Source organism: Rhizophagus irregularis, chromosome 22, assembly GCF_026210795.1.
Source record: "Rhizophagus irregularis chromosome 22, complete sequence".
NCBI lineage: Eukaryota > Fungi > Glomeromycota > Glomeromycetes > Glomerales > Glomeraceae > Rhizophagus > Rhizophagus irregularis.
Window position 1 is genome coordinate 3,338,251 of NC_089450.1, and position 23,378 is coordinate 3,361,628.

Here is a 23,378-nt window from a genome sequence, read left to right on the forward strand (position 1 = left end):
TAGAAAAAAAAAGGAAGGTTCTTGAGGATGGCTTTTATATGTTTTGCTTAATCAGCAATAACATTTATTATCGGAGCTCCCTAGAATTACACTTTCCATATTTATATTAATCGGTAATTACCTTCCCCAAGAAAATAAGTGCGTGTCTATAAAAGAACAAGTTCAATCATTAAATTTAATATATGCTTATGAATAAACATATGATAATTAACGATAAAAAGAAAAATGGAAAATATTTGTTCCGAAGGAGTTAACTTCAATATAAGTTTTATCTGATATGATTTACTTTAAATTATATTGAAATCGATAAAATAAATTTAGAAAAATTTACTTTATTTATAATGAGACTTACATTCTTACAATATAGCTATTGAACAATATTTATTATTCTCATTAAATCCATCGGATCTTCCGACATCATTATCTAATATATCTAATATAAACACATAAACTAAGCTTATTTACTTTCGATAAGAATACGATAATAAGTTTTTACGAAGTTAGACTCTGTTTTATTCGATTTACTCCGCTAAAAAACTTTTCGTATATCATCGAAATTATAATTTTATTTTATTTTACTTTTTTTTTTGGAACGTATATTTTATACTGTATATATATGCTTTTATTTCTGACAATAAATTATCATGTAACCTAACTTTTTTTATTATACGCTACGCAGTAAAGACAATTTTTTATCCATTATCAGCTGTAATAGATTTTTCATTATATTACTACAATTAAAAAAGGGGGGACTTTGAAAAGTGAAAACGCCCGAATATAATGAAAAATGTGTAACAAATGAAATAAATTTTCTAACAATTAAATTTGTTACGTTATCATATGTATCGTATAAATGAAAACGGCTAATAGATACTAAATATATTTTATTTTGATTTATTTCGGGACTCTCCATTTAATAAATGATTAATTTTAAGTCATCGCATTCTCCTTTCTCCCTATGTATGACAAAAGCTTGTTTTATGTAAATTTGTTATTAAAATCATAACTATAATTAATTCTTAAATTACTATCTTTGTTTAAATTATAGATTGAACCTATTTACTAAAAATGTTCCTTCATTGAACGTTTAGTTGTAAAATTATGATCATGCTGCATAACATTATCACAACCTTTCAGCCTAAATCAATACATATTCATTTACAAAATCATTAAATAATATAATAATAGCAGTGTATAAATAAAATTTTCGTTCTTAATCAACTGCGATCGATTATCACTGTAGATCTTTTATCTCTAAAGCTGTAGATTACATTATTTTATCATTAATTATATAAATATTAAATAATAAATAAAATATTTGCTCTATAATTATAATTTGTAATAATATTATCAGGGTAGATTTTGCGATAGTTTGCATATGTAATTTAAAGTATGTTGAAATTGTGACATCTGATTATTCCTTGAACGACTTACATCTTATTTTTTTTCCAGTGGAAAAAAACATAAACTTGGTGTGCTGAACATAAAGAAAATCAAAGTTTTGAGGTTAAAATAACATCGAAACTTCTACCACATGAAATAATGTATAAACTTTTTGCATTCAATGCAACAAACCAATAACTAGCCAATTGATGCCAAATTCAGAGGAGAATCGATAGAATTTAATCTGAGATTATCATAATAATATTGCGTAGCATAGAATGATAAAAATACAAAAGAAAAGAATAAAATTTATAATACTCTTGAAAAGTTGAGTTTATTATCTATTCCGATAAATGTATTTAATACATTTGTTAATGCTGTGCATCAAAATATTGATTAAATATTATAAAAATATTTATCAATTAATTTTTAAATTCAAATTGACTCCTGAGTGATAATAAATATAATATTTTAATTTTTAGCTCGTGTGTGAGAACAAAGCATTCGGGTGTTACGTATATGTACTAAATTCGTAGGGCCGAGACCGTTATTTAGGTAAATTAATTTACTATGAAATATTCGGATATTCCGTATATTCACAGGGCCGAAATCGTTCTATTTAAGTAATTATTAAAGTATCTGGTATTTCGATAAGTTCATTGAAATTTTCTATTTTGAAAAATTGTAACGTAGAACTCCTTTGTTTGTGTCACACGGGAATTAGGTCAATCATTATAAAAAGTAAATACGTACAGTACAATAAATAGTTTTGATAAAACAAAGAATTCGAAGACAGTCAGTTGCAACCTTTCATAAAAAATGCTAAATGAGAACGCTTGTTCCCGTCATAATCTTTAATAAAATCTTCAGGTCGATAAACTAGTGATGATGATCATGTATTCCAACGTTGTCAAGAATATACTGTATATCATTTTTATCTGTTAAGATCACTTTATTAAATTTCAATATTTACCCCTATTTTTATAAAAATCTGCGGTTTTTCCATTTTAGTATTTTTTTAAAAAATAAATTATACGTAATCACTTCTCCAACAAATCTATGCATAGTGCCGGCCAAACTTTGTGAAAATGATCTTCGGTCGGTAGCGTCACATGATGTAAATAGAAAGCTTAGCTACGTAAGCGTACATAAAATTCGTACATAAAATTTTGTTTTCACTTTGTTCAATTTTTTTTTTAAGAAAATATATATATATATATATATAGTATTTTCAATTATAGACATGCATAAACTTTTATTTTAATAATTTTTTTGAAATATAAAAATCTTCAGTAAATTTATAAATTATGAATACAAATAAATAAAACATATAATAATAAAATAAAATAAAAAATAAAATGAAATAAAAAAAATATCTAATATCAATTACGTCGGGAATGACCGGAATGGTGGTGATGATGGGAATGGTGATAGGGAGATCGAGAACGAGTGTTCATTTTTTTTTTTAAAAAAAAAATAACTATTTATCTACCCAATACAGAAATATATGCAAATTATTAGACCCAGCCCACCCACCCAAATCTCTCAATCCGTTTCAATTTGAATATTTTTAAGCGAACTTGGCCGATTGTTCTCTTAACTCCAGTTTGTGCTTTTTCAGAGCCAAAGTTCGCTCTTCCTTTTCAATAGACTCACTCTCATTGTGTTTTTTAATTGACCAAATATTTGCCAGAGTTCATTTACCTTTAAATCATTCTAAGTATTATGTAATATACTGTACATAAATAGTAAGTAATAATGAAATCCAAGACACAGCCAGAAGAAATCTTCATCATCCAAGGCAAGCCATAACGGTCAGGAAAATATTTCCTTCACACAGGATATACCACAGCTCCAAGGCAAGCTAGTAACAGCCAGGAAAGTATTTCCTTTGCACAGGATAAGCCAGCTTGTCATTCCGCCAAAGTGTAAGTTTGATTGGGAAAGGTACGTAACTGATTCCTCTTGAAGAACCAGTAGACCCACTTGTACTTTGATAAATTTACTTACTTTTTTTGAGCTTAAAAGCTCTCTTGCTTTCTTTATTTTTTTATTTTTTGCTTTGAATTTGATTCTTGTAAAGTAACACTTAGGTACTGTAAAAGGCACAATGTCCAAAATTTTTTTAACAAATGTTTGACGTCATTCAATGTCCAACTGTCAAAGTCAATTAGAGACTATGTTTGTTTGGTTTTTGTTCAAAATATTTAAAATATTATTTTGTTATCCATATACTAGTATTTATGTTATAGTAAACTTTGTTTGAATTGAGAAAAAAGAGTGTAAAAGCAGGGTATTTATATTATAAATTTCAATCAAATTTAAACCGTTTTACTGATATTACGTGGAAAATTTTAAATGGTCTGATTACACATTTAAGAATTTTTATGATCTGATGATTAATTAATATTCCTAATACATCTAATAGTTCTAATAGTCGCTTTACTCATTTATTTTAAAAAAATGGCGCAACAAATTTTTAGATGATTTGATTATTAAGGAATTTTTTATTGTCCGGTAATTAATAATATTTATGCTACTACAGAAGAGTTTATAGTATTATTTTTTTTGTGACGAGTGTATGGAAGTAATGGAACCTAGTGTATAACATTTTTTTTATTTCTTTCTTTTATCTTTTTTAATTATAGGTACTTATCTGAGCGTCTGGCTTAAAGGTGCGATTTGCGTAGGTTTTTCTTGTACTCTTAATTAAAAATGACAACCATTGTACGAAATGTACGGTCTTATATATATAAATTTAGACTTAAATATAAATTATTACTTTAAAACGTATTAGGCCGCTCCAATTTAATTATTTGTTTAACATACCCCTCCCCCCTCTATTTTTTCAAAAATCTGGATTCTATTAAACATATAGTAATAAATATGTTTAAATACTCCCTCTAAATTTAAATTACGATTTTCCAGAATTTCCCGAATTTTCCCAAAAGTTATATTATGTTTATTTGTTTATTGTAGACTCTCAATCTCTTCATAAATTCTGGACGTTAAACAAACAATCAAATTGGAGAGGCCTTATATACAGTATAAATCTAAATTACCACAAAAGATTTTTAACTATTTAACTATAAAAGTCGTAAATTAAATATAAATAATGACGTTAAATATTATTTGTGGCGAACATTTTTACAAAGAGTAAAATTTAGCGCATCAATCTGTTGCGTTACGCCAGCGTCCAAAGATCAATTTTATTGATCTTACTTTACGTTAAGACGAAAATAACTTAATAAAAAACCATCTAACATAATAATAATTCATCTAACTTAAGGTACGCCATATTATAAGATATTATAAGTTGTTTAAATAATTATGGTCAAAAAGTTTTTTTTTTGTTTTTTTATTTTAATTCGTAAAAAAATTTTATTCTGACATTTTGTAGTTCTTATTTGCAAAGATATTTTAAGGGTGAATATTGAAAGAAGCTTAATATTACTTTTTAAACTTTATTTTATTCTACTACTATTTTCTTTCACTCAGAGGATTGTTTTGAACGAGGTGGCTTAGCATTAACATGTGATCTAATATGTGAATTAAATCCGCCGATATGTATAACTATAATTCGTGATAATGAATCAACTAAGGATGAAAAGACTAAAGGGCCGTTCTCGGTTCAAGTAGTCAGTCGATTCGAACCAGTATCGGTTCAAATCGGGGAACTAGAAAACAAGTTCAATAAAGCGGGAAGGAAGCATAGTTATTAACGCACCTAACGCACCATATTTTACCGTAATTAACCCCTCTGAATTAAGTACGAATTAAGAATAAAATATTTTTATATTCAGTTAGTAATGCTAAAATTTATTAAATTTTTATTGCTCTGAAAATACTGCAATCTGGTTAAGTTAGATGGTTAAAAATGATCGAATTTGAGACGATATAAAACAAATTACTCAACAAATGAAAAGTAAATAATAATACCCACGCTTCATAATAATTAAAAAATAAGGTATTAAACGCACACTGTGATTTTTTATCGAAAACTCAAGCTTCAAAAATCTATTTAAATTATTATGTGGCTTGCTTCATTTTTCATCGTCTTTCGTAGGAGTTGCTGGATTAGTAGAATTTAAAGAATTTTTTAAAACAAAATTTTAGATAATTTACCATTAGAAAAATTGGTTCTTAAATTAATAAGCCAAATTTAATAGAAAATAACGAGTTTAACGCCGTTCGACAGCGTGATTATGATTTCAATAATTTTGAAAGTTATTTATTAAATGAGTTCTAAATTATAAAAATTTGTACAATCTGATAATAATTAATCGTAAACGTCATAACCTATTCTTAATCTTCCTTTCTCTTTCTTAACATTACGAATCACGACCACTCCAATTTCTGAAGTTTTAGCGATATGAGTTCCTCCACAAGGGTAGGATTTAAAATCACCGAATTGAATAGTCCTAGGTTTAACCTCCCAATTTGTTTTAATAGGAAGATCATTTTTTATCAGCTCATTAACAAAATCGTTCACTTTATGTTTAAGTCCTTGAAGATTGGGTAAAGGACTCCCTTCAAATATTACGAACGCTGTTTTCGGAAAATGATTTCCATTACAACCATCTAGTTCAGGGTATAACTTGTTAACTGCATTTGATAATAGATGACCAGCAGAATGATAACGAGCGTAAAGAATACGGGTTTCCATGTTGATTACTTGTAAGACTGTTTGATTAATTTCTTTCTCCATGTTAAAAGAGTCACTTTTTTCATAATAATGCTTTATCAAATAAGGATCATATTCAGGATTTCGTGGAGCCAATAATTTTTTAATAGTAAATTGTTTATCCTTTAATTTAAAATATCCTTGGTCATCCGGTTGACCACCTCCTTGAGGGTGAAAAATTGTTCTGTCAAAAATTACAAATTCACCATCATCGTCATTTCCAATTGCAATAATTTTAGCTTCAAAGTTATCTAGATAAGTATCTCGATAATAAATGCGTTCAGTTGAATTAATAAGTGTCGCCATAATATTATTGTCTATTAAAATTTTTTTCTTTTGTGAAGAAAATACGGTAGTTTTGTTAAATTAGTCATTTAAAAGATATGTTACATTACTGAAAAAAAAAAATTTTAGAAGAAAAAAAGTTTGGAACCCAAATTAGTTATATTAATATGGTTTTGATTTTAGTATTGTTGATTTTACTATTGTTTCAAAAGACGATCATAATTGATCGGTTTTATTAAACTCCGGAACTAGACTAGCCTGGAACCATGGAATACGAGAAGTATTCCAGTTTAAAAAAAAGTTAGTACGTATGAAAAATCTAACATGATATGAGCCAATAATATTTAACTGAAGTGAAAAAAAAATTATCGAAGCAATTAGAAATTTTGGCAAAGAGTTAACTGAAAATTTGTGTTACCTCTTAATTCCGGTCAAAATGATTTAATTCTGGCTGAAACCCATATTAAACATTCTCAACGGTAACATGGTTAATTTTAATCAGACCCGAGCTCTAGACGGAGACTCATAAGAATAAAACTGGTTCTAATTTCCAACGAAACTTATTAATTGGATATAACTAAAAATGGATCAGTGTCAGTTATGGAACAAACCTAAATCAAACAGATTCTGTCAAAATTACCAAAGAATTTTTTTGTCGATCAACATCACGTCCGAGAAAAGCGTTACCATCAGCACCAATTTTTCCATTACCAAGCATTATAGGATCATACCACTACCACACCCAGCTTTTATGCTTATCCGTTTATCAAGACGGTAGTTCTACTACCTATATTATTTGTTACATTCTACTCCATGTACTTTGTTCTGTTGTAAACTTGACCACGTACCATCGGCCTAAATTATCGATGCCTTAAGACTGTACCAACGATGATCTTCTAATTTAGGCCGATGGTAAAGCAGTTCTATCATATTTGAACAAGCTATAAGAATAAAAATAAAAAAAATCACAATCATAATGTCTGAGCCTGTTAATATGTTTACATTCTCCAGGACTTCATCTCGCCTAAGTTACAATTGAAGTTAATTAAAAATTAAAATTCAATCATTAAGAAAAATTCAAATCGACAAGCAATAAATGAAATAAAGTCGGCTCTAAGGTAACGAAAAGCTTTTATGATGATAAGTAGTGTAAAAACTTGATTTTGCAATTTACAAAATCATTTTTCTCTATTTCACAGATTTTTGATGATCACTTCGTGATCCTTTATCAAAATCGTTCAACGGTTTATTCATATCAGCCGATTTTTGGAATTAGGTTTTTTAAGCCAAAAAAATCAACTTTTATAAACAAATTCAGATCACCAAATCACATAAGAATGATATATCTACCCCAGCTGATGCAAGTGACGTCAAATGGTTACACAATTTTTTATTTTTGGTATAAAAACTAAAAATCAGAAAAGAATTCTTGTGATAAAAATGCAAATAACTTAACGTGTATGTATGCTAGACGAATGAATTTATATCCATTCGAAAGAGGAAGTCAAGATCTATCCAATGAATCCAAAATCGCAAAGTGCAAATCACTAGTTGTCGAATAAATACGTCCAATACATTTATTTTCCATTTTTGAATTTGATCATTAATATCTCCACATGTAATGATCCAATCTGAATGATCTTTGATTTTTAAGATAGAGCAAGTTCCAACCTTTATAATAAATATAAATTATTCGTTTAGCATACATGCATGCTGAGAAATTGACGATTAAGTTACTAGCATAAAATTCGTCATAAAAATTTTCAAAAATTGTATTTCTTACCAAATGATGTTCTGTAAAAGAGTCTTGAATTCCTTTCACTTTATTTAAAAGATTTTACTTTCTATTTAAGACATTAATGGAATAAAACTAATAAAAAAATCTTAAAAAAGATGAAAGATAAGTAGTATAAAATTAGCTTGCTTAAAAAAAAGAAAAACTCTTCAAAAATCCTATATTTAAACTTACACTTATATTTATACATATTTCCACAGAGAAAAAAAAAGAATCAAAGTTAAAAAAATAAATAAAAAAAAAAATTATTTTTATGAATAGAAAGTATTAATGTTTTTTCTTTTACTTACTGGTTAAGAAATAACCACTGTACATGCTTACAAACTTTTTTAGTTTATTTAACGAAAAAAATGATTGAAAAGTGTTTGAAAAGTGTTTGAAAAAAGAAGTAATTATTATCGTTGGTTTTGAAGATAGTTTGAAATTTTTTTTTTTCCAATAAATCTGGATCATATGAACATGTAACACATGTTTAATTGATGTTTGTGAAACATAATTCCCTATTAAATAAAATTTTTTTGAGAATCTTAAATTTGGCCAATTCTACGAATTGGCGCATATGTCAAAAACCCTTGTAATGCTATTTGGCCAATTCTACAAATTGGCGCATATGTAAAAGACCCTTGTAATGCTATATGGTTAATTATTAGTAAGCACGGTCATACGGTATTTCATAAACGGGAAATTTATTAAATATAAACTTACCCGTCCATAGAACTCAAAAACCACTACAGTACGCTGTAAATTTCCTCACTACGTCAACCACGCGATATAATACTAACCCATAATTACAGCTTAAGCTTCGGCGGTTATGATCATGTCACAATGGAATGTGATGTATTTTCTTTTATATGCACAAGAAAATGATCTTTGTTAAATTAAAAAAAATACGTTACTAAAAATTTGAAAATTCCAACGAACTTTAAGTTTAGTAAGATTTATGAGAAGTAGTATATCAAGTATATCACCAGCTACTATTAAGCTTTGGATTAAACATTAATTATCATAGATAATTTTTGATAACAGGTCACTACAAATAATTATAGCTGATTTTGAAAAAAAAAGAATTTGGAGGACCTGAGTATCGATCTCAGTACCTCTCGCACAACAGGCCGACAGGCTTGCTAAGCGAGCGCTCTACCATCTGAGCTAGACCCCCAAGTTGGTTGTGTAAAAGTAAAATTTCACTATTTATAATTATGAGAAAATCTGTTTCTAAAACCGGAGTTGAAAGTTGAATGATGTAAGATCTGAACTATATATAATTGTCACATGTTATAATTTCTATTTTCTATAGAATGTAACAATTTCAAAACAAATATTATTAAAGAGCCATTAATTTGAATTCTGTTATCCACATTTAGAGATCAAGTCGAATAAAATGAATAAAAAAGGATATGGACCCTGCATTTGGTGTTTGATGTTTATATGATGAATACAGATTAACGATATTACATGTTACAGGATGTAGCGCGCATATAACTAGGCTTATTAAGGTAATTAATTATTCACAAACTTTCGTGTTCTCTAAATTTGATTTTGTTTTGACAGACTATATTATTTTTTTCATTATTTGTTACGAATTACTATAATAAGGTATAGGACGCAAAAAAAATATAAAATTTAGGCAACCTATTCTCGATGAATTCTTATTTGATGCGTACGGTTGTACAATATTGCGCCTCATGATATCAGCGTTTTTTTATCCAAATTAAAAAAAAAAAAAATTGATGTAAATTTTATATACCTTTAAATAGATTCTTTTTGAGAACAATCTTTGATGCTTTGGATGGTAACTTAATTATGTCATTTCCTTATTATAATAAGGTTAATAAGCTTGATAAAGTTGAAAAATTCCGAAAACGCGAAACAATTATTTTCCCCTAAATGTTAAAAATATTAAAATATTATTAAAAAAAAAAAAATTTCGTAATTTGATAACAACAATCTCATGTGTAATTTTTATGTAATTATTATTATTATTTTTTTTTTTTGACAATCAAACTTCCCCTTAATATTCTTTGATTTCCTTTTTGCATACCAAATTAATACTCTACTAATTAAAGATCTGCATGGAGATTTACTTAAGAAATCTACCAAATGTGTCCAAATCGAGCAGATTGAAACGTAGATTGTAAAAATATTCGCTAAGCCCCTTCTCTTAGAGAATTACTAATAATTTTTTTTTTTAAAAAAAAAAATAGTAATAGTCATTTTAATTTCATTGAAAATCTGTAGTGAAACATTATTTGCAGTTTGAACAATCTTTCATATACTGCAAGATATTTCTAATCATTTGACTAAAGATTAAAGAACCAATAATTTTAGAATCCCTATCTCCCATTTACTAAATTTGTCATTTCATTGTATTAATTGGAATGTTCCACGATTATTTGATTCAATTTTATTTTTTCGTCAGTTAATTTCTCAATTTGAAATGTATTACGGTAAATAAAAGAATGACATTTTCATAGACAATATTCTTTTGAAATAAATTTTGTTTCATGAATAATATTAGCGTAAATTATAAAACAATCGATTTACGCGCGATAAAAAAAATGTATCTTCGTGCGACGATCAAAATTTCTCACATTAATTTCTAAAACATCTTGCATTATATGTACAATATATTAAGTTTATGAATGCAACAGTTCGTCATCGATAAACTTTTTTTGGTTAGAATTTCTTTTTATTTTGAAACATACAAAGAAAAAAATTTTTCATTAATGTTTTGAAGATAATCTTTTTTTTATTTGTCTAAAATCTAAATAATAATGCTGTGATAGGGTTGAAAAAATGGTACAACGATATGTTATATAAATAGGTCCCCTGAAAGACTAAGTTTTATCACCCATAAAAGGGTTTTTTTTTAAAAAAAAAATAATATAATATTTACAAAAATGTTAACAGCACATTTATTCTTTAAAGAAATTTTAAATACATTTAATAAATACACTTATCTTTTAAACAACCGTTGCTCTTTTACGGAACTATATTTTCTTAAGAAAATCAATTTAATTTATTTTTATTATTATACGCGCATATGTCAAGATTCTTGGGCGCGCGTAGATAAATATAAAATTAGAAATTCTACGCGCATATGTCAAGATTCTTGGGCGCGCGTAGATAAATATAAATTAAAAATTCTACGCGCATATGTCAAGATTCTGACTTGCCGTAAACACATCTTTTATAATGATCTCAAAACCCTTTATTATAAACTAAATTGAATATATTCTTTTATAACGCCAAGGCATGTCAGAGTTGTTGAACTCGGCAACAACAACAGAAAGAATCAGAATCAGAAGAATGGGAGTCAGAGGAGTGGGAGTGGGAGTGGGAGTGGGAGGAGGAGTGGGAGTGGGAGTGGGATGAGGAGGAGGAATGGGAGTCGGAGGAGGAGAGGAGGAATGGGAATTAGAGGAATCAGAGCGCGCCTCAAATTTTATTAGATTTAATATATTTTCTTTTTTTATAAATACGACTTACGTAAAACGTTAAGAATAAATTATAGCATATCTTTGTTTATAATGAACTTTTTTTATTCCCTCAATGTTATTGGTCAAAAAGCTGCTACATTAAAAAAAATTACATTAGGACCGGTGATTACATTAATTCGACCTACGTTTTTTCCATCATTAACATATTTGTTCCTAAATAATAATGATTGTGATTCCCAGTTCACTTACTAATAAATCTTATTCGTTATATTAAACTTACTATTTGTATTTCACTCTATTATTGATATTATTTGTATAAGGAATTAAATTTACAAGATCATACTATGAAATGTCAATAGAACTATTATTATAAATAATTCATTGGTCTATTAAATAAAAATTAAATACTTTTGTTAAAAGAAACTTTTTTTATTGTATTAATTAATATAAGGTTCGCTATAAAGAAATCTTTCATTTTTGTGAATATTCGTTATAGTGAACGAAAATGGTTGGAACCGAGGGTTCACTATAACGAGCTTTTACTGTACATAAGTTTTCTTTGTAAAATAAAAATTAGCGTTTTTATATAATATTGTACCACACTGCTTAAGATACCCCCCCTTTGAGAATATTCCCACATCAAAAGACCTGGATACAATATACGGCTTAAAAATTTTAATTCTGGTAGAATTAGGCTAATTTTGGAATACTCATGGGTATTATATAATTTTTCAAATCAAATATAAATATTTTGTATTATACCTGGGGTATCTTAAGCAGTGCGGTACGGTATATATTATAGATATCTATAATAAGTAACGACTAACGAATTTTCTTTAAAATTAACTGTAAAATAAAAATTATCGACATTGTTACATAATTAATGACAGTTTTTTCGCTGACATTTGAAAAAAAAAAAAGATTGAACAATATAAATTATAAAGTAAACATAAAATAATGTGTTCGTTATATTTGACTACTATCTTGATTTCGTTATTTGGCGCCGCTATATTTTACCATGCAGCTTAAATAAACCCAAAATATATTGTTTAAAATTTTATTTTTTTATTTTCAAAAGATATAAAAAACGAAATTATTGTACGATCATATCTTACTAATTATTCATTAAAGTAGTACAATAATGTATCTTAAGTAATTAAAAACAAATGCATGTGATGAATCTACTATAGATGGTTACTAATTTTTTCACCCCATAATTCCTGGGATGATGATAATCCAGACCGGTTTACTAGCTGAATTCCCCACGGAATTATGGGTGAAAAAAGACAAATAAGATTTAGATGACGCAATGGCTAAATCACATGATTTTAAATTACCGTCTAATGAAAATTGTGTACTAAATAACTTGTTTTCACTAGTATTTTTTTTATTTCGATTTTTTTTTTCTGTCGCTCTTTTCTTCTTTTTTCTTTTTTTTAATTTAGGCTTAAAGTTATTTGATTAACCAGTCTTGGAATTAATTACGTTTGATTATCAACCGGAGGCTGAGTGGCTGTGTCCTTTACAAGACATGTTGATCTCGGCTTATGCGAGTTGAAACAAAGATGGCAAAGGTATTAGTTTTATTTTATATAATATATATATTAGCTTTCATAATGTATTACCTATCGTATTATGGTCATATTCATTGTATTGATTTTATGACTAGAACGGCTACAAGTCATATGCCATCCGTGAAAATAAATATAACGACAATAAGAGAAATTACAATATGATCTCTGGTTTTATTAGTTATTAAATATTATAAACGTTCGGCACACTGAATGCTTACTAATTTTTACTATAAAAATATATATAAAATACGATATTTTAATATATGATAATTGCTTAACGTGTTATCTCATTATAATGACGCAGAAATTTAGAGAAAATACAAATATATGTACTGTATCTTTTTTAATTTACACAAAATTATGGTTAGTTTGGTCGGATGATTCATTTAAATATCTAACAGCTGCTACTTCTTTTTCCTTTTTTCTACGTGCATAAGCTGAAATTACTAAAGAAAAGTACACCTAATATCATAATAGAAAATAAATATATTTCAGTTCATAAAAAATAATTTTTTTTTCTCAAAAAAGAAAAATATTAAATTAATACGTACCGTTAAAAGAATTGAACAAATTCCAACAACAATTTTGTATGGTAATCTATAGGAATTCATTTTATTACATACATACGAATTTTCTCCTTCTGCACATCTATAAACTATTGAACTAACAATTGCTGATATACTAAATAGAAATTGAATTCCTGCTACGATGAAACCAAATGTAGAGTACAACTTCAACATTCTATACTTTTTCTAAATAAAATTAAGTTTAACTTAATTTCAGTCTAAAAAGAGAAATTCTTTTAATTTCTTCCATTACATACCGAAAAAATTACAGCGCACAACCCAAATGCTGCTCCGAGTGTATAAAATGCATCAATGGCAATCATTATGATTTCAAATGTAACGGCAATAGAGTGTTCATTTGCTGAAATAATTATTTTGTATTTTTTTTAAAAAAAAGAAATAATTTTGAACGAATTAAAATAAAGGACTTACAAACTTCTTTTAATCCTTTATCCTGCATATACAGTTTAAAGCTCAAGACTTCGGCTACAGTTAAGAGTAATCCATTGAACTTTTAAAACGACATAAAAAAATAATAAAAATAATTTTGAATGTATTGTTAATATAAAATTCAATTGCTATTGAACTTGATAGAAAAATGTGGAAAATTTACAAGCATAAACAATGATATAATTATAACTCCAGCTTTCAACGGAATGCAGAAACAACAATTAGTTATTTGTAAACCCATTTTTTTATTATCTGTTATTAGTAGAAATGTATTATTCTTTTGAAGAATTTTTTTCGAAAATGTTGCATTTATATACCCATATATTGAAATAAACTTAATAAACTTCTAAACTTAGAAAGCAACAATAAAGTTTCAACATATGTATCAACTTATTTACCTAAAATGGGGACGACAATAATGCGCATTAAGTATGATCTTGAAAGTTTTAAATTTTGATATGGAGTTTTCGGTTACACCAACAAATCCACGATTAAAAAAACTATTCCGAATTAGACGAGATCTACTAAATTTAGAATTAATGTGCTTAATAAACTAATTCTCTTTGAAAGCGGAGTTTATAATCCTTGTGATACTTGAGAAAATGAAGATTAATATTAGTAAAGCAATACTATTGTGTTAATTATCAGTTATCAGTTATACAGTTATAACTTGTAGCCGAAACCCACCCCTAGTTTCGGCCTAGTTTTGGTTTCGGATTCGGACAGTATTGGTTTTCAAAACCCATTTTCTGAAACCGAAACCCTGGCCAAAATCCGGCGAAACTTTTCATTAGTCCGAAACTTAAAAATAGAAATATAATCAGATCAAGTGATCAGCTGCTCGATCTAAATCTACAACTTAAATCCAGATTTAATATAGTATAAGTTATTTTCATTAGAGTGATACTTAGAGTGATACATATAAATTCCACATGGCTGAAAGACCACATGATGTACATAAGTACTTCGTTTTACACTCACGTGATTGTAACATATTTGTCACGCCTGGTCGCCTGGCCGCGTTCAAGCCGTTAAATTATATTCATCATATTCGTCGCATATTATATGTCACCCGAGCGATCACGTGAGTGCAAAATCCTATATAAATTGTTTGGGTAAATCACTTCAACCTTTATAATGAGTATCACAAAAGATGATTTGGCATAGTATTTTTATACGTAGTGCGTACTATATAATCTTGGAAATTTCATTGGACAGAAGTTTTGACTCGTAAATTGATTGTTTTACTGCGCTTTTAGAAACATACTATACAGATGTTGTGTACAGAGCCATAATGCCGTTATAAATCATCAGACTTCAATGATACGAATCTTCAGAAATCTTCAGAAATTTCTGACAACATAATTTTCTATCACGTCCTTTAAACGAATAGTACTGTATAATCACTTTTTCTCCATGAATAATCGCATACCAGATCATGGTTTGACGAGGACAGTGGTCGGATTTTTTACGCGCGTAAAGATTCAATCTATTTTATCTTTTTTTATTCGATTTATTTATTTATTTATTTTTTTCAAAGCATAAATAAGAAGTAAATAATGAATAGGCGAATATGATGTGATCTAGTAGTATTAATGTCTTAATAGCATTAAAATTATAAGAATCATGTTATTATATTATTATAAAACAAAAAAATTTGTAGAAAATTAAATTTTTTTTTTTAAACTTGTAAATTAAATTGATTTGTTATATCATCTTTATCTTTCATTTTACATGCATAAGCTGAGATTACCATAGCAAAATACACCTATAATTAAATACAAATTCTTTCATAAATTTTTTTTGTTATGGTTATTCAAAGAAAGAGAAAATAATAATAATAATAATAATACATACCGATAAAATAATTGAAATAATGTAACCAGGAAGAATAAATATTAATTTATCTTTGCACAAATAAGAATAATCTGAATTTTCATTAGGATTATTTAATTTCGGACATTCTATCGCAGAAGTTATTGTTTCAACAATTATCATTATACTATTAAAAACGTTAAATCCTGCAATTCCGTAAAATATTTTGGAATATATTGATAACAATTTAGGTGTATTCTAAAAAATTTATAAAGTTAAGCACAAAATAATTTTTTGGAGTAAAAAATTTTAAATTGATATTGTCTATTTACATACCGCACATGTCGTAACGTACAATCCAAATGCTGCTGTAATCGCTATTAACCCATAAGCAACAATTATAGAATATGCAGAACGAGAAAATTCCAACGCTAATAATAGAAATATATATTTATTTTATTAAAAAAATTCTGAGTGGCAAAATAATGATGAAGAACTTACAATTTCTTAACGATTTATCTGATGCGAGAAGGATAATAAGGCGTATAGCTTTAGCCAATTCATATATCTTTTAATATTGTAAAAATAGATGATGTTATCATAAATCTTTTTGTTAAAAACTAATGAAGAAGATAATATTAGAAAAAAATTCTGGAAAATCTTACTAAAAATAATAATAATATAATTTTGACACCAGCTTTTAACGGAAAGATTAAGCAGCAATTATTTTTTCGGTCGATAACAACCATTATGAATTTTTTTCTCTTTTTTTTTTGAAAAAAAAAAGCTAACTTTATAAATGTTATATTTCCCTTCGATTTCTTATAAAGAATGGATAATGATTGGTGAAATATAATTAACATTTTCGTGTAAGAGGTGTGATACCAAATTCAATAAATACGTATCACAAATTTAATTTCTCATTAAAAATTTGAAACGGAGTTTATAAATAATCCTTGTAATAATTAATCTATTGTAACAATGAATACTGAGTAACGCAAAAAAAAAACAAATATATTGTTGTTAATGTGGGCGTTACTAAGAACTCTATCGTACATTCGGAATAATTTCAATCTAATTGGAATAATAAGTTCTTATAGGATATTTTAGCAATGATGATAAAAACAAATGAAATTTAAAATTATTATTAATAAACGTTACTGTAGTTGTTACTATATCTTAAGGAGTATACTTGTCATATTTTTAACCCGTTATACGAACAATTTTTTTTTATACTTAATAACGGTATCGTAATCCTATTTAACAAAATTTATTTCTTTTGCATGAAAATAGTGCATCGAAAGTTGATAATTTATCGAAATATGTCAAAAAATAATAAGAATGTGCGATGATGACGGAATATTAGTGTTATTTATTCTAAAAAAATCTAATGTTATAGATTATAATAAAAAAATTTGAGAATATGAAGGTTGAAATATATATATTATCTCATATGATTCAAATTCCTTAATCTCGAAGTTTCCCACCATAAAATAAATAAATTCTAAAATACGCATCTCGAACATAAGGTACTTAATTTTAAATTTTTAAGCGTGATTCAATGTATTATTGGCCTTATAGAAATCATGATTTGACGAACTATATCTTTAATTTGATGAGCATGACTGAAATTACCAGTACATCACCTATTCGAGCCAATAACTTCGATACAAGTCCCGATTCCGATGGAATAATCGTTATATATATTGAAACAACTAACAAGCCATGAGTCAGTGAGTCACGCTTATGTTGATCGACACGACTGACAACTTAATTCGAACCGGCATTAAAAGTTTGGCCAGAACTATATAAATAATTGTGTTTCTAATCTAACAATATAGTTTTTACCTTATTCTGAACTTACCGAGTTTTACCAAATGTACCGAGGTGGCTTTTCGGTATGTGACTAGATGTCCCGTATATTATGAAATCAAAATTTCTAACTGGTTAACTGTGCCTTAACCGGTTAATTGACCGGTTGATTTTTAACCGGTTCCAGCCTCTAAACTATTTTTATCGATATTGTCAAATTATTGACAGTCGGTAACCATAGAAATAAAAAATAACAGATAATCGCGTTAGTAGCACCGCATAACAATAATTATTTCTTTTTTATAGCATCAGGGTCAGGCGTAGTATGTCTGCGGTTATTGTTTGATTATGTCAGAAATTAACATAACTTAATTTAATTGATTTTTTAGAATTTCCAAATTATTTAAAGTTGCATCAGATTATTTAACTTTTATAATAAAAAATTTTTATGTATGTTAACAATGAATTTTACTTAATTGTAAATAGATCAATATTAATGTGATAAACAAGATTTTTATTAATAATTATAAACAAACAAATAGATTCTTGTATAACTATTTATTTGTTTGATCGAATCAAAAAAATTAATATAATATTCCTATAATGGTTAAGACTGTTATACATATATAATTATGATTATAATTTAAAGTTTCAAACCAACTTCAAATAATGAATATATTACATCGTTTAAAAACCACACACAATTTGTCGTATTTAAAAAGCGCATGAAGTTCCAAAAAAAAAAAAAAGTTGTAACATTAGTCAATGCCTGGGAATGTTTCGTTGATCACTCTCATACACATACTTCAAAATAATACTAAATACGGTCCCCTGTAGTGCAACAACTTGATTATAAAGTACAACCCCTTTGCTTGTCGTTTATACAGGCGCATATGGGCCGGTTCCGTTTTGTTTATGTTTATAATCGTTAATTACCACAGCAAAATGCACCTATAAAATAATAATAAAATGAATATCTGTTATTTTTCAAATAAAAAGAAAAAAAATTTTCACATACAGATAAAAAAATTGAAATAACGGTAGAAAAGATGGCTATTGCCAAATAGTTGCCGTATGCGTTATCACATGAATCATTATTACATCTCCCCAAAATAGTTGTTTTATGCACTATAAATTCAACAAGTGCTGCTATATTACCCATAATGATGATTATCCCAATAACAACCGTTATTTTAAAGTATACTGATATCATGTATGGTGTTTTCTAAGTAGGAAATATAAAAATTTAGGGTTAAAGAATTTTTTTTTTTTTTTGAATATCATAATCTTTTTGAGTTACATACTAAACAAACTAAAATATATAAAATAATCGCTGCTCCAATAATCGTTAATCCACAAATTGCCATTATTAGGATAGTATATACGCTGCTATATGCAAACACTAAAGTGATTTTTTGATAAATCATTTATTAGAAATATATTCATGAAAAAAAATGTCTTGACATTATATATATATATATATATGATATAATGAAGACCTACTATTTGTTCCCTTAACAGATGAGCAAAAATCCAAAGTAAATTTTACGATTACTATAACTCCAGAGATCTTATAAAGATTTTATTAAGAAACATTTATGTACGTACAGTATACAATAAATGCATAATAAAAAAAATAAAAAAAAAATATTAAAAACTTACAAGCCATAATAATGGTATAATTATAGGGCCAATTTCTTGCGGAATACAGAAAAACAATTTATTCATTCGTGACATTTTTTTTGTAACTTATGTAGCTGAAAGAATTACAATATATTGTATTTAAAGAGATTCTGTGAATTGTTATGAAGGTTAGAATTTTTTTTATTCATAAATGAAGAAAAAAAAAAAGCTTTCACCCATATTTATATAAGTTTGATTGATCAACATTAGAATTCATTTCTTCCTAAAAGTATAATGAATATTTTTAACATGTGCATAAGGAAATTACTATTTAAGATTATGAAACAATGTAAAATTAACTCCGTCTTCTCCGTCTAAAAAAAAGTTCAAAATTTAAAAATCAAAAAATCAAAGGAAACAATAGCTCGTGTTACAAAAAAAAAAAATTGAAATTTAAATGCAGTGTATAGTGTATACAGTATACATACATAACCTTCTTATGGTAATTGAAACATAGCCAAAAATACTTGGCAAGGTGGAAATTCGGTAATATTTTAATTTTTTCCTAAATAAGATACTGCGATCTTTGGGAGAATGTATCCTTACTAAATTTAAAAGTTTGATACTTTCTTGGCATTTTGATGTAATTTGTTAAAACTTGGCGTAAAAACGGAAATGAAAGCCCGATTAAATCACATTATTTTCCATACATAAATGTTTTTTTTTCATAAAAAAACAAAGAACAAACTCTAATACAAATAAATTTTTTTACCTTTTTAAGAAATAAGAATGGAAGATTTGGATTTGCAATGAAAAAAATGCATAAATAATAAATTATACCTTAATTTTATTGTTTTAGAATTTTTCTAGAATTGTGTTATGGATTTTTTTAATAATCTAGAAAAATTAATAGAAATTTTTTTTTCTCACGTCTTTCAAAAAAAGGGGTGAATTCGATGTTAGAACATTTACCCCAACCAAAAAATGTCATTGTAAAAGTCACGTTCAATATTCGTTACTTTTTAGTGATGACATCTCATTGATTGGCTGGTAAAAATAAAAATGGGGTGAGAAAAAAATTACACAGTTACCAAATCAGTGATCTTTTATGGAAAATACGATGAGTATGCGCGCCCACTTCTAAAAATAAATTTGACTAATTAAACATTTCTAACCCGTGATTGTGGAAAATAATATAAGTGACTGAACAAAGTACTTTCTTTTCTTTTAAAAAATAGGTGCTGTTAATGCTGTTAATGAAAATAATATTTAAACTCTTTAAAACAAGGTGTCACGTAACGTAACATTTCTCAATATTTTGGTTTCAAACAACAATCACAATCTCTATCCGTCAAAAAAAAAATTGATTTTTATTCTTGCATCCTAAGCTTATGCTGTAGCATAATAGAAACCAATCTAGCTACAGATTCTTTGTATTATTGTTCTATTATTCAAATGAAACTTTAAATTCTATCTAGCATAATATTGTTTATCACGATAATTATCCAAAAAAAAAAAGTTGAAAAGCGCTAAATTGCTGTTAACGGAAAATGTAACAAAATCAACACAGTATATGAGCAGTGAAGACATGCCGTAGTACTAAAACCTGTATCAAAAAATTAAGTTGTAAATCATTTTTAAGATATCTGACCGCAGCCCTTTTGTAAATGACGCAGCGACTACGAAATATTCTCGCATTAGACTTATTATCTAGCCAAAAATGGTTAGATTAAACTTAGTGCTCTCCGAATTCTCCGATGTGTGACCTCGTGATTTAAACAAACGGAGCACAGGAGGACTAACTTAAAACCAATAAGTTTGTCGATCAACCAATTTTTTAACCTTTTTACTAACCACTATGACTTCAATGGTTTATGATCTTTCTCTCCAGGAAATTTTTCTATGGTCTAATTATTTTCTTCTAACGAATTAATGGACGTACAATTGACTAAATGTTGTTCTTGCATACCGTTAAAATCGGGTGTTGTAATTGCATCATCATTATGGCTTGTGAGTTAAGAAATTCAATTTTTTAATTTTTTAAAAAGAGTTAATTGTTTATTTTGAACATCTTTTTAACAAAATATTCTAATTTTCTCTAAAGATTTATGGAATTTTTCAGACTGTAAGTAATGTATTATATCTCATTTCACCAAACGAAGGAATAAATTGTAAGTGACTTTATTGGCTTTATTTCTATATTTGTATGTACAATATTTTAATACATTTCTAAATGATTAATTAATTTATATATATATTTTAGTTTATAAATATATCAGTGCGTGTACTTTTTCAACGATTATTTTTTATGGATTGATAACACTCGGTGCATTATTTGGATTGTTCGTTGTATCTTTAGCAGTATGTAACGAAAGATATTATAGTTGATGTTATTTCATTCCCTTAAACTAACCTTATTAATTTTATTTAGAACACTTATAAAATGATGTCAATATATTCTAAAATAGCACGAGGGATTGTAGGACTTGACATTATAAGTCATATTGTAACAGTTGTCGTTACTGTATTGTATAAATCATCAATGTTGGATGATTGTATTGGTCCTGGTGATATTACTTCATCTCGAGCTGATGCATGTAATAAAACGTATACTTCTTTATTAACCCTTTCTATTGCTATTACTGCTATTTCAATCCCTTTATCAGTATGTATTAAATTTTATTTTTTATTTATTATTATTATTTTTTTTTTTAATCAAAGTTAATAAGATTGATTCCTTTTTTATAATAAATATTGTAGGTGTATTTTTCTATTATAATTTCTGCGTACGCATATAAAAGAAAAAAGAAAGAAAATCCAGAATCTAGCGATGATGAGCTTGATGATTTGTAAATATTAAAAAAAAATATTATTATTATTATAATCTGTGTTTGTTTTTTAATTTCAATTTACTAATATTAACATTTTAATCCATTCCGCTAGTTCATATGATTCTCCGAATGCTTTTGTAACATCAAATTCAAATTTATGAAATACTTTGTAAATTTTTTACCTTTAATATATTATTTTATTTAATATATAATTATTTTGAACGTAATGTGTACGGTTAAATTGCATTTTAATAAAGAGGAATAATATAAAAATTTAATTTTTACCATAATTTTCGGTGATTAATGCTCTAATATAAGACAGAGTAACAAAAGATGATAATTACATCGTCTACATCATGATCAGCTAATACTGTTTCTTAGTAAAGAAAGCCGAAAGCGACCGTTCTCTCTTTCTACCCAATATTAATAAATCATTTCCAACATAAACCAATAGATAAGTTTCCGCTACCTTTTCCTCCCTCGTTAATTTCAGTTAAAGGTAAGATGCACTAATTTCACATGCAAACTATACATCAAATATAAAATATAAAATCAAAAAGTAATCATTTTCCTGAAATCTGAAATGGGAAATCTTGATAAATTATATTATTATTTTACTTAATTAATTAATCAAATTGCAAGATATTTTTGTTTCAGTGAAATTATTCACTTTACATAGTATTCATCATCACTCAAATGTAATCAAACGTTTTCATTAGTTAAACTGGATATAATTTCTTATGGTTTCTTTTTAGTAATTTACAAGAAATCATTTTAATTTGATATTATTTATCAATGGAATGCTTTGCTCTTTAACCATTTGAGCACCCATTTACAATAAAGAGCATTGATGGTAATATGATACTAGTATTATCTTTGTCGAGAAAAAATCATTTGACTTGACAAAGCGCCTGAATTTCCCACCGTCACCATAAAAATTCCACTTTCACGTGACCAGAAAATAATCGTCACTAGTGTGAATCTCTACTGTTAATGCCATAATTCCGGCCAAAGTCGCGTAATAGTGATTTTTTGTAACGCTGGTACCCCCAGATAATTAATAGAGGTTATATCCACGGTACTAATTAGAATTATACATAAATTTGATTCGTTTTACTAT

General features: G+C 27.1%; 5 protein-coding genes across 5 annotated transcripts; 1 reads left to right on the plus strand and 4 right to left on the minus strand.

The window, feature by feature from the left end:
- Positions 1-5,426: 5,426 nt before the first annotated feature.
- OCT59_014890 (uncharacterized protein) lies at positions 5,427-6,373 on the minus strand (the record flags this gene model as incomplete). Its single annotated transcript, XM_025313678.2, has 2 exons — positions 5,427-5,455; positions 5,683-6,373. 2 exons carry the CDS (start codon positions 6,371-6,373, stop codon positions 5,427-5,429), a joined length of 720 nt encoding a protein of 239 aa, XP_025186852.2.
- A 7,012-nt stretch (positions 6,374-13,385) lies between these two features.
- Positions 13,386-14,459, minus strand: OCT59_014891 (uncharacterized protein). The gene is made up of 5 exons (XM_066150309.1): positions 14,341-14,459; positions 14,160-14,238; positions 13,985-14,088; positions 13,713-13,913; positions 13,386-13,623 (listed from the first exon to the last, which is right to left on the minus strand). The coding sequence occupies exons 1-5, from the start codon at positions 14,416-14,418 to the stop codon at positions 13,510-13,512; spliced, it is 576 nt and encodes a 191-aa protein (XP_066002488.1). The 5' UTR covers positions 14,419-14,459; the 3' UTR covers positions 13,386-13,509.
- An 853-nt stretch (positions 14,460-15,312) lies between these two features.
- Positions 15,313-16,741, minus strand: OCT59_014892 (uncharacterized protein; the record flags this gene model as incomplete). Its single annotated transcript, XM_025313680.2, has 5 exons — positions 15,313-15,945; positions 16,035-16,250; positions 16,329-16,423; positions 16,494-16,560; positions 16,658-16,741. The coding sequence occupies 5 exons, from the start codon at positions 16,739-16,741 to the stop codon at positions 15,859-15,861; spliced, it is 549 nt and encodes a 182-aa protein (XP_025186854.1). The 3' UTR covers positions 15,313-15,858.
- A 1,558-nt stretch (positions 16,742-18,299) lies between these two features.
- OCT59_014893 (uncharacterized protein) lies at positions 18,300-19,640 on the minus strand. Its single transcript, XM_025313681.2, has 5 exons — positions 19,467-19,640; positions 19,308-19,374; positions 19,109-19,206; positions 18,823-19,029; positions 18,300-18,755 (listed from the first exon to the last, which is right to left on the minus strand). Exons 1-5 carry the CDS (start codon positions 19,539-19,541, stop codon positions 18,684-18,686), a joined length of 519 nt encoding a protein of 172 aa, XP_025186855.1. The 5' UTR covers positions 19,542-19,640; the 3' UTR covers positions 18,300-18,683.
- Positions 19,641-21,359: 1,719 nt separating this feature from the next.
- Positions 21,360-23,096, plus strand: OCT59_014894 (uncharacterized protein; the record flags this gene model as incomplete). The annotated part of the gene is made up of 6 exons (XM_025313682.2): positions 21,360-21,437; positions 21,532-21,598; positions 21,691-21,788; positions 21,859-22,092; positions 22,188-22,276; positions 22,371-23,096. 6 exons carry the CDS (start codon positions 21,360-21,362, stop codon positions 22,417-22,419), a joined length of 615 nt encoding a protein of 204 aa, XP_025186856.1. The 3' UTR covers positions 22,420-23,096.
- Positions 23,097-23,378: the final 282 nt, after the last annotated feature.

What these genes read in the sequence shown, in the direction of transcription:
- OCT59_014891 (XM_066150309.1), bottom strand. Translation starts at nt 14,418, where the DNA reads ATGGGTTTACAAATAACTAATTGTTGTTTCTGCATTCCGTTGAAAGCT. An exon ending in TAAAGGATTAAAAGAAGTTT is followed by an intron (nt 14,089 to 14,159) that starts GTAAGTCCTTTA and finishes TAATTATTTCAG; the next exon opens with CAAATGAACACTCTATTGCC. An exon ending in TTTGTTCAATTCTTTTAACG is followed by an intron (nt 13,624 to 13,712) that starts GTACGTATTAAT and finishes TTATGATATTAG; the next exon opens with GTGTACTTTTCTTTAGTAAT.
- OCT59_014893 (XM_025313681.2), bottom strand. Translation starts at nt 19,541, where the DNA reads ATGTCACGAATGAATAAATTGTTTTTCTGTATTCCGCAAGAAATTGGC. An exon ending in TTATACCATTATTATGGCTT is followed by an intron (nt 19,375 to 19,466) that starts GTAAGTTTTTAA and finishes AATCTTTATAAG; the next exon opens with ATCTCTGGAGTTATAGTAAT. An exon ending in TATATATTTTAGTTTGTTTA is followed by an intron (nt 19,030 to 19,108) that starts GTATGTAACTCA and finishes TTTCCTACTTAG; the next exon opens with AAAACACCATACATGATATC.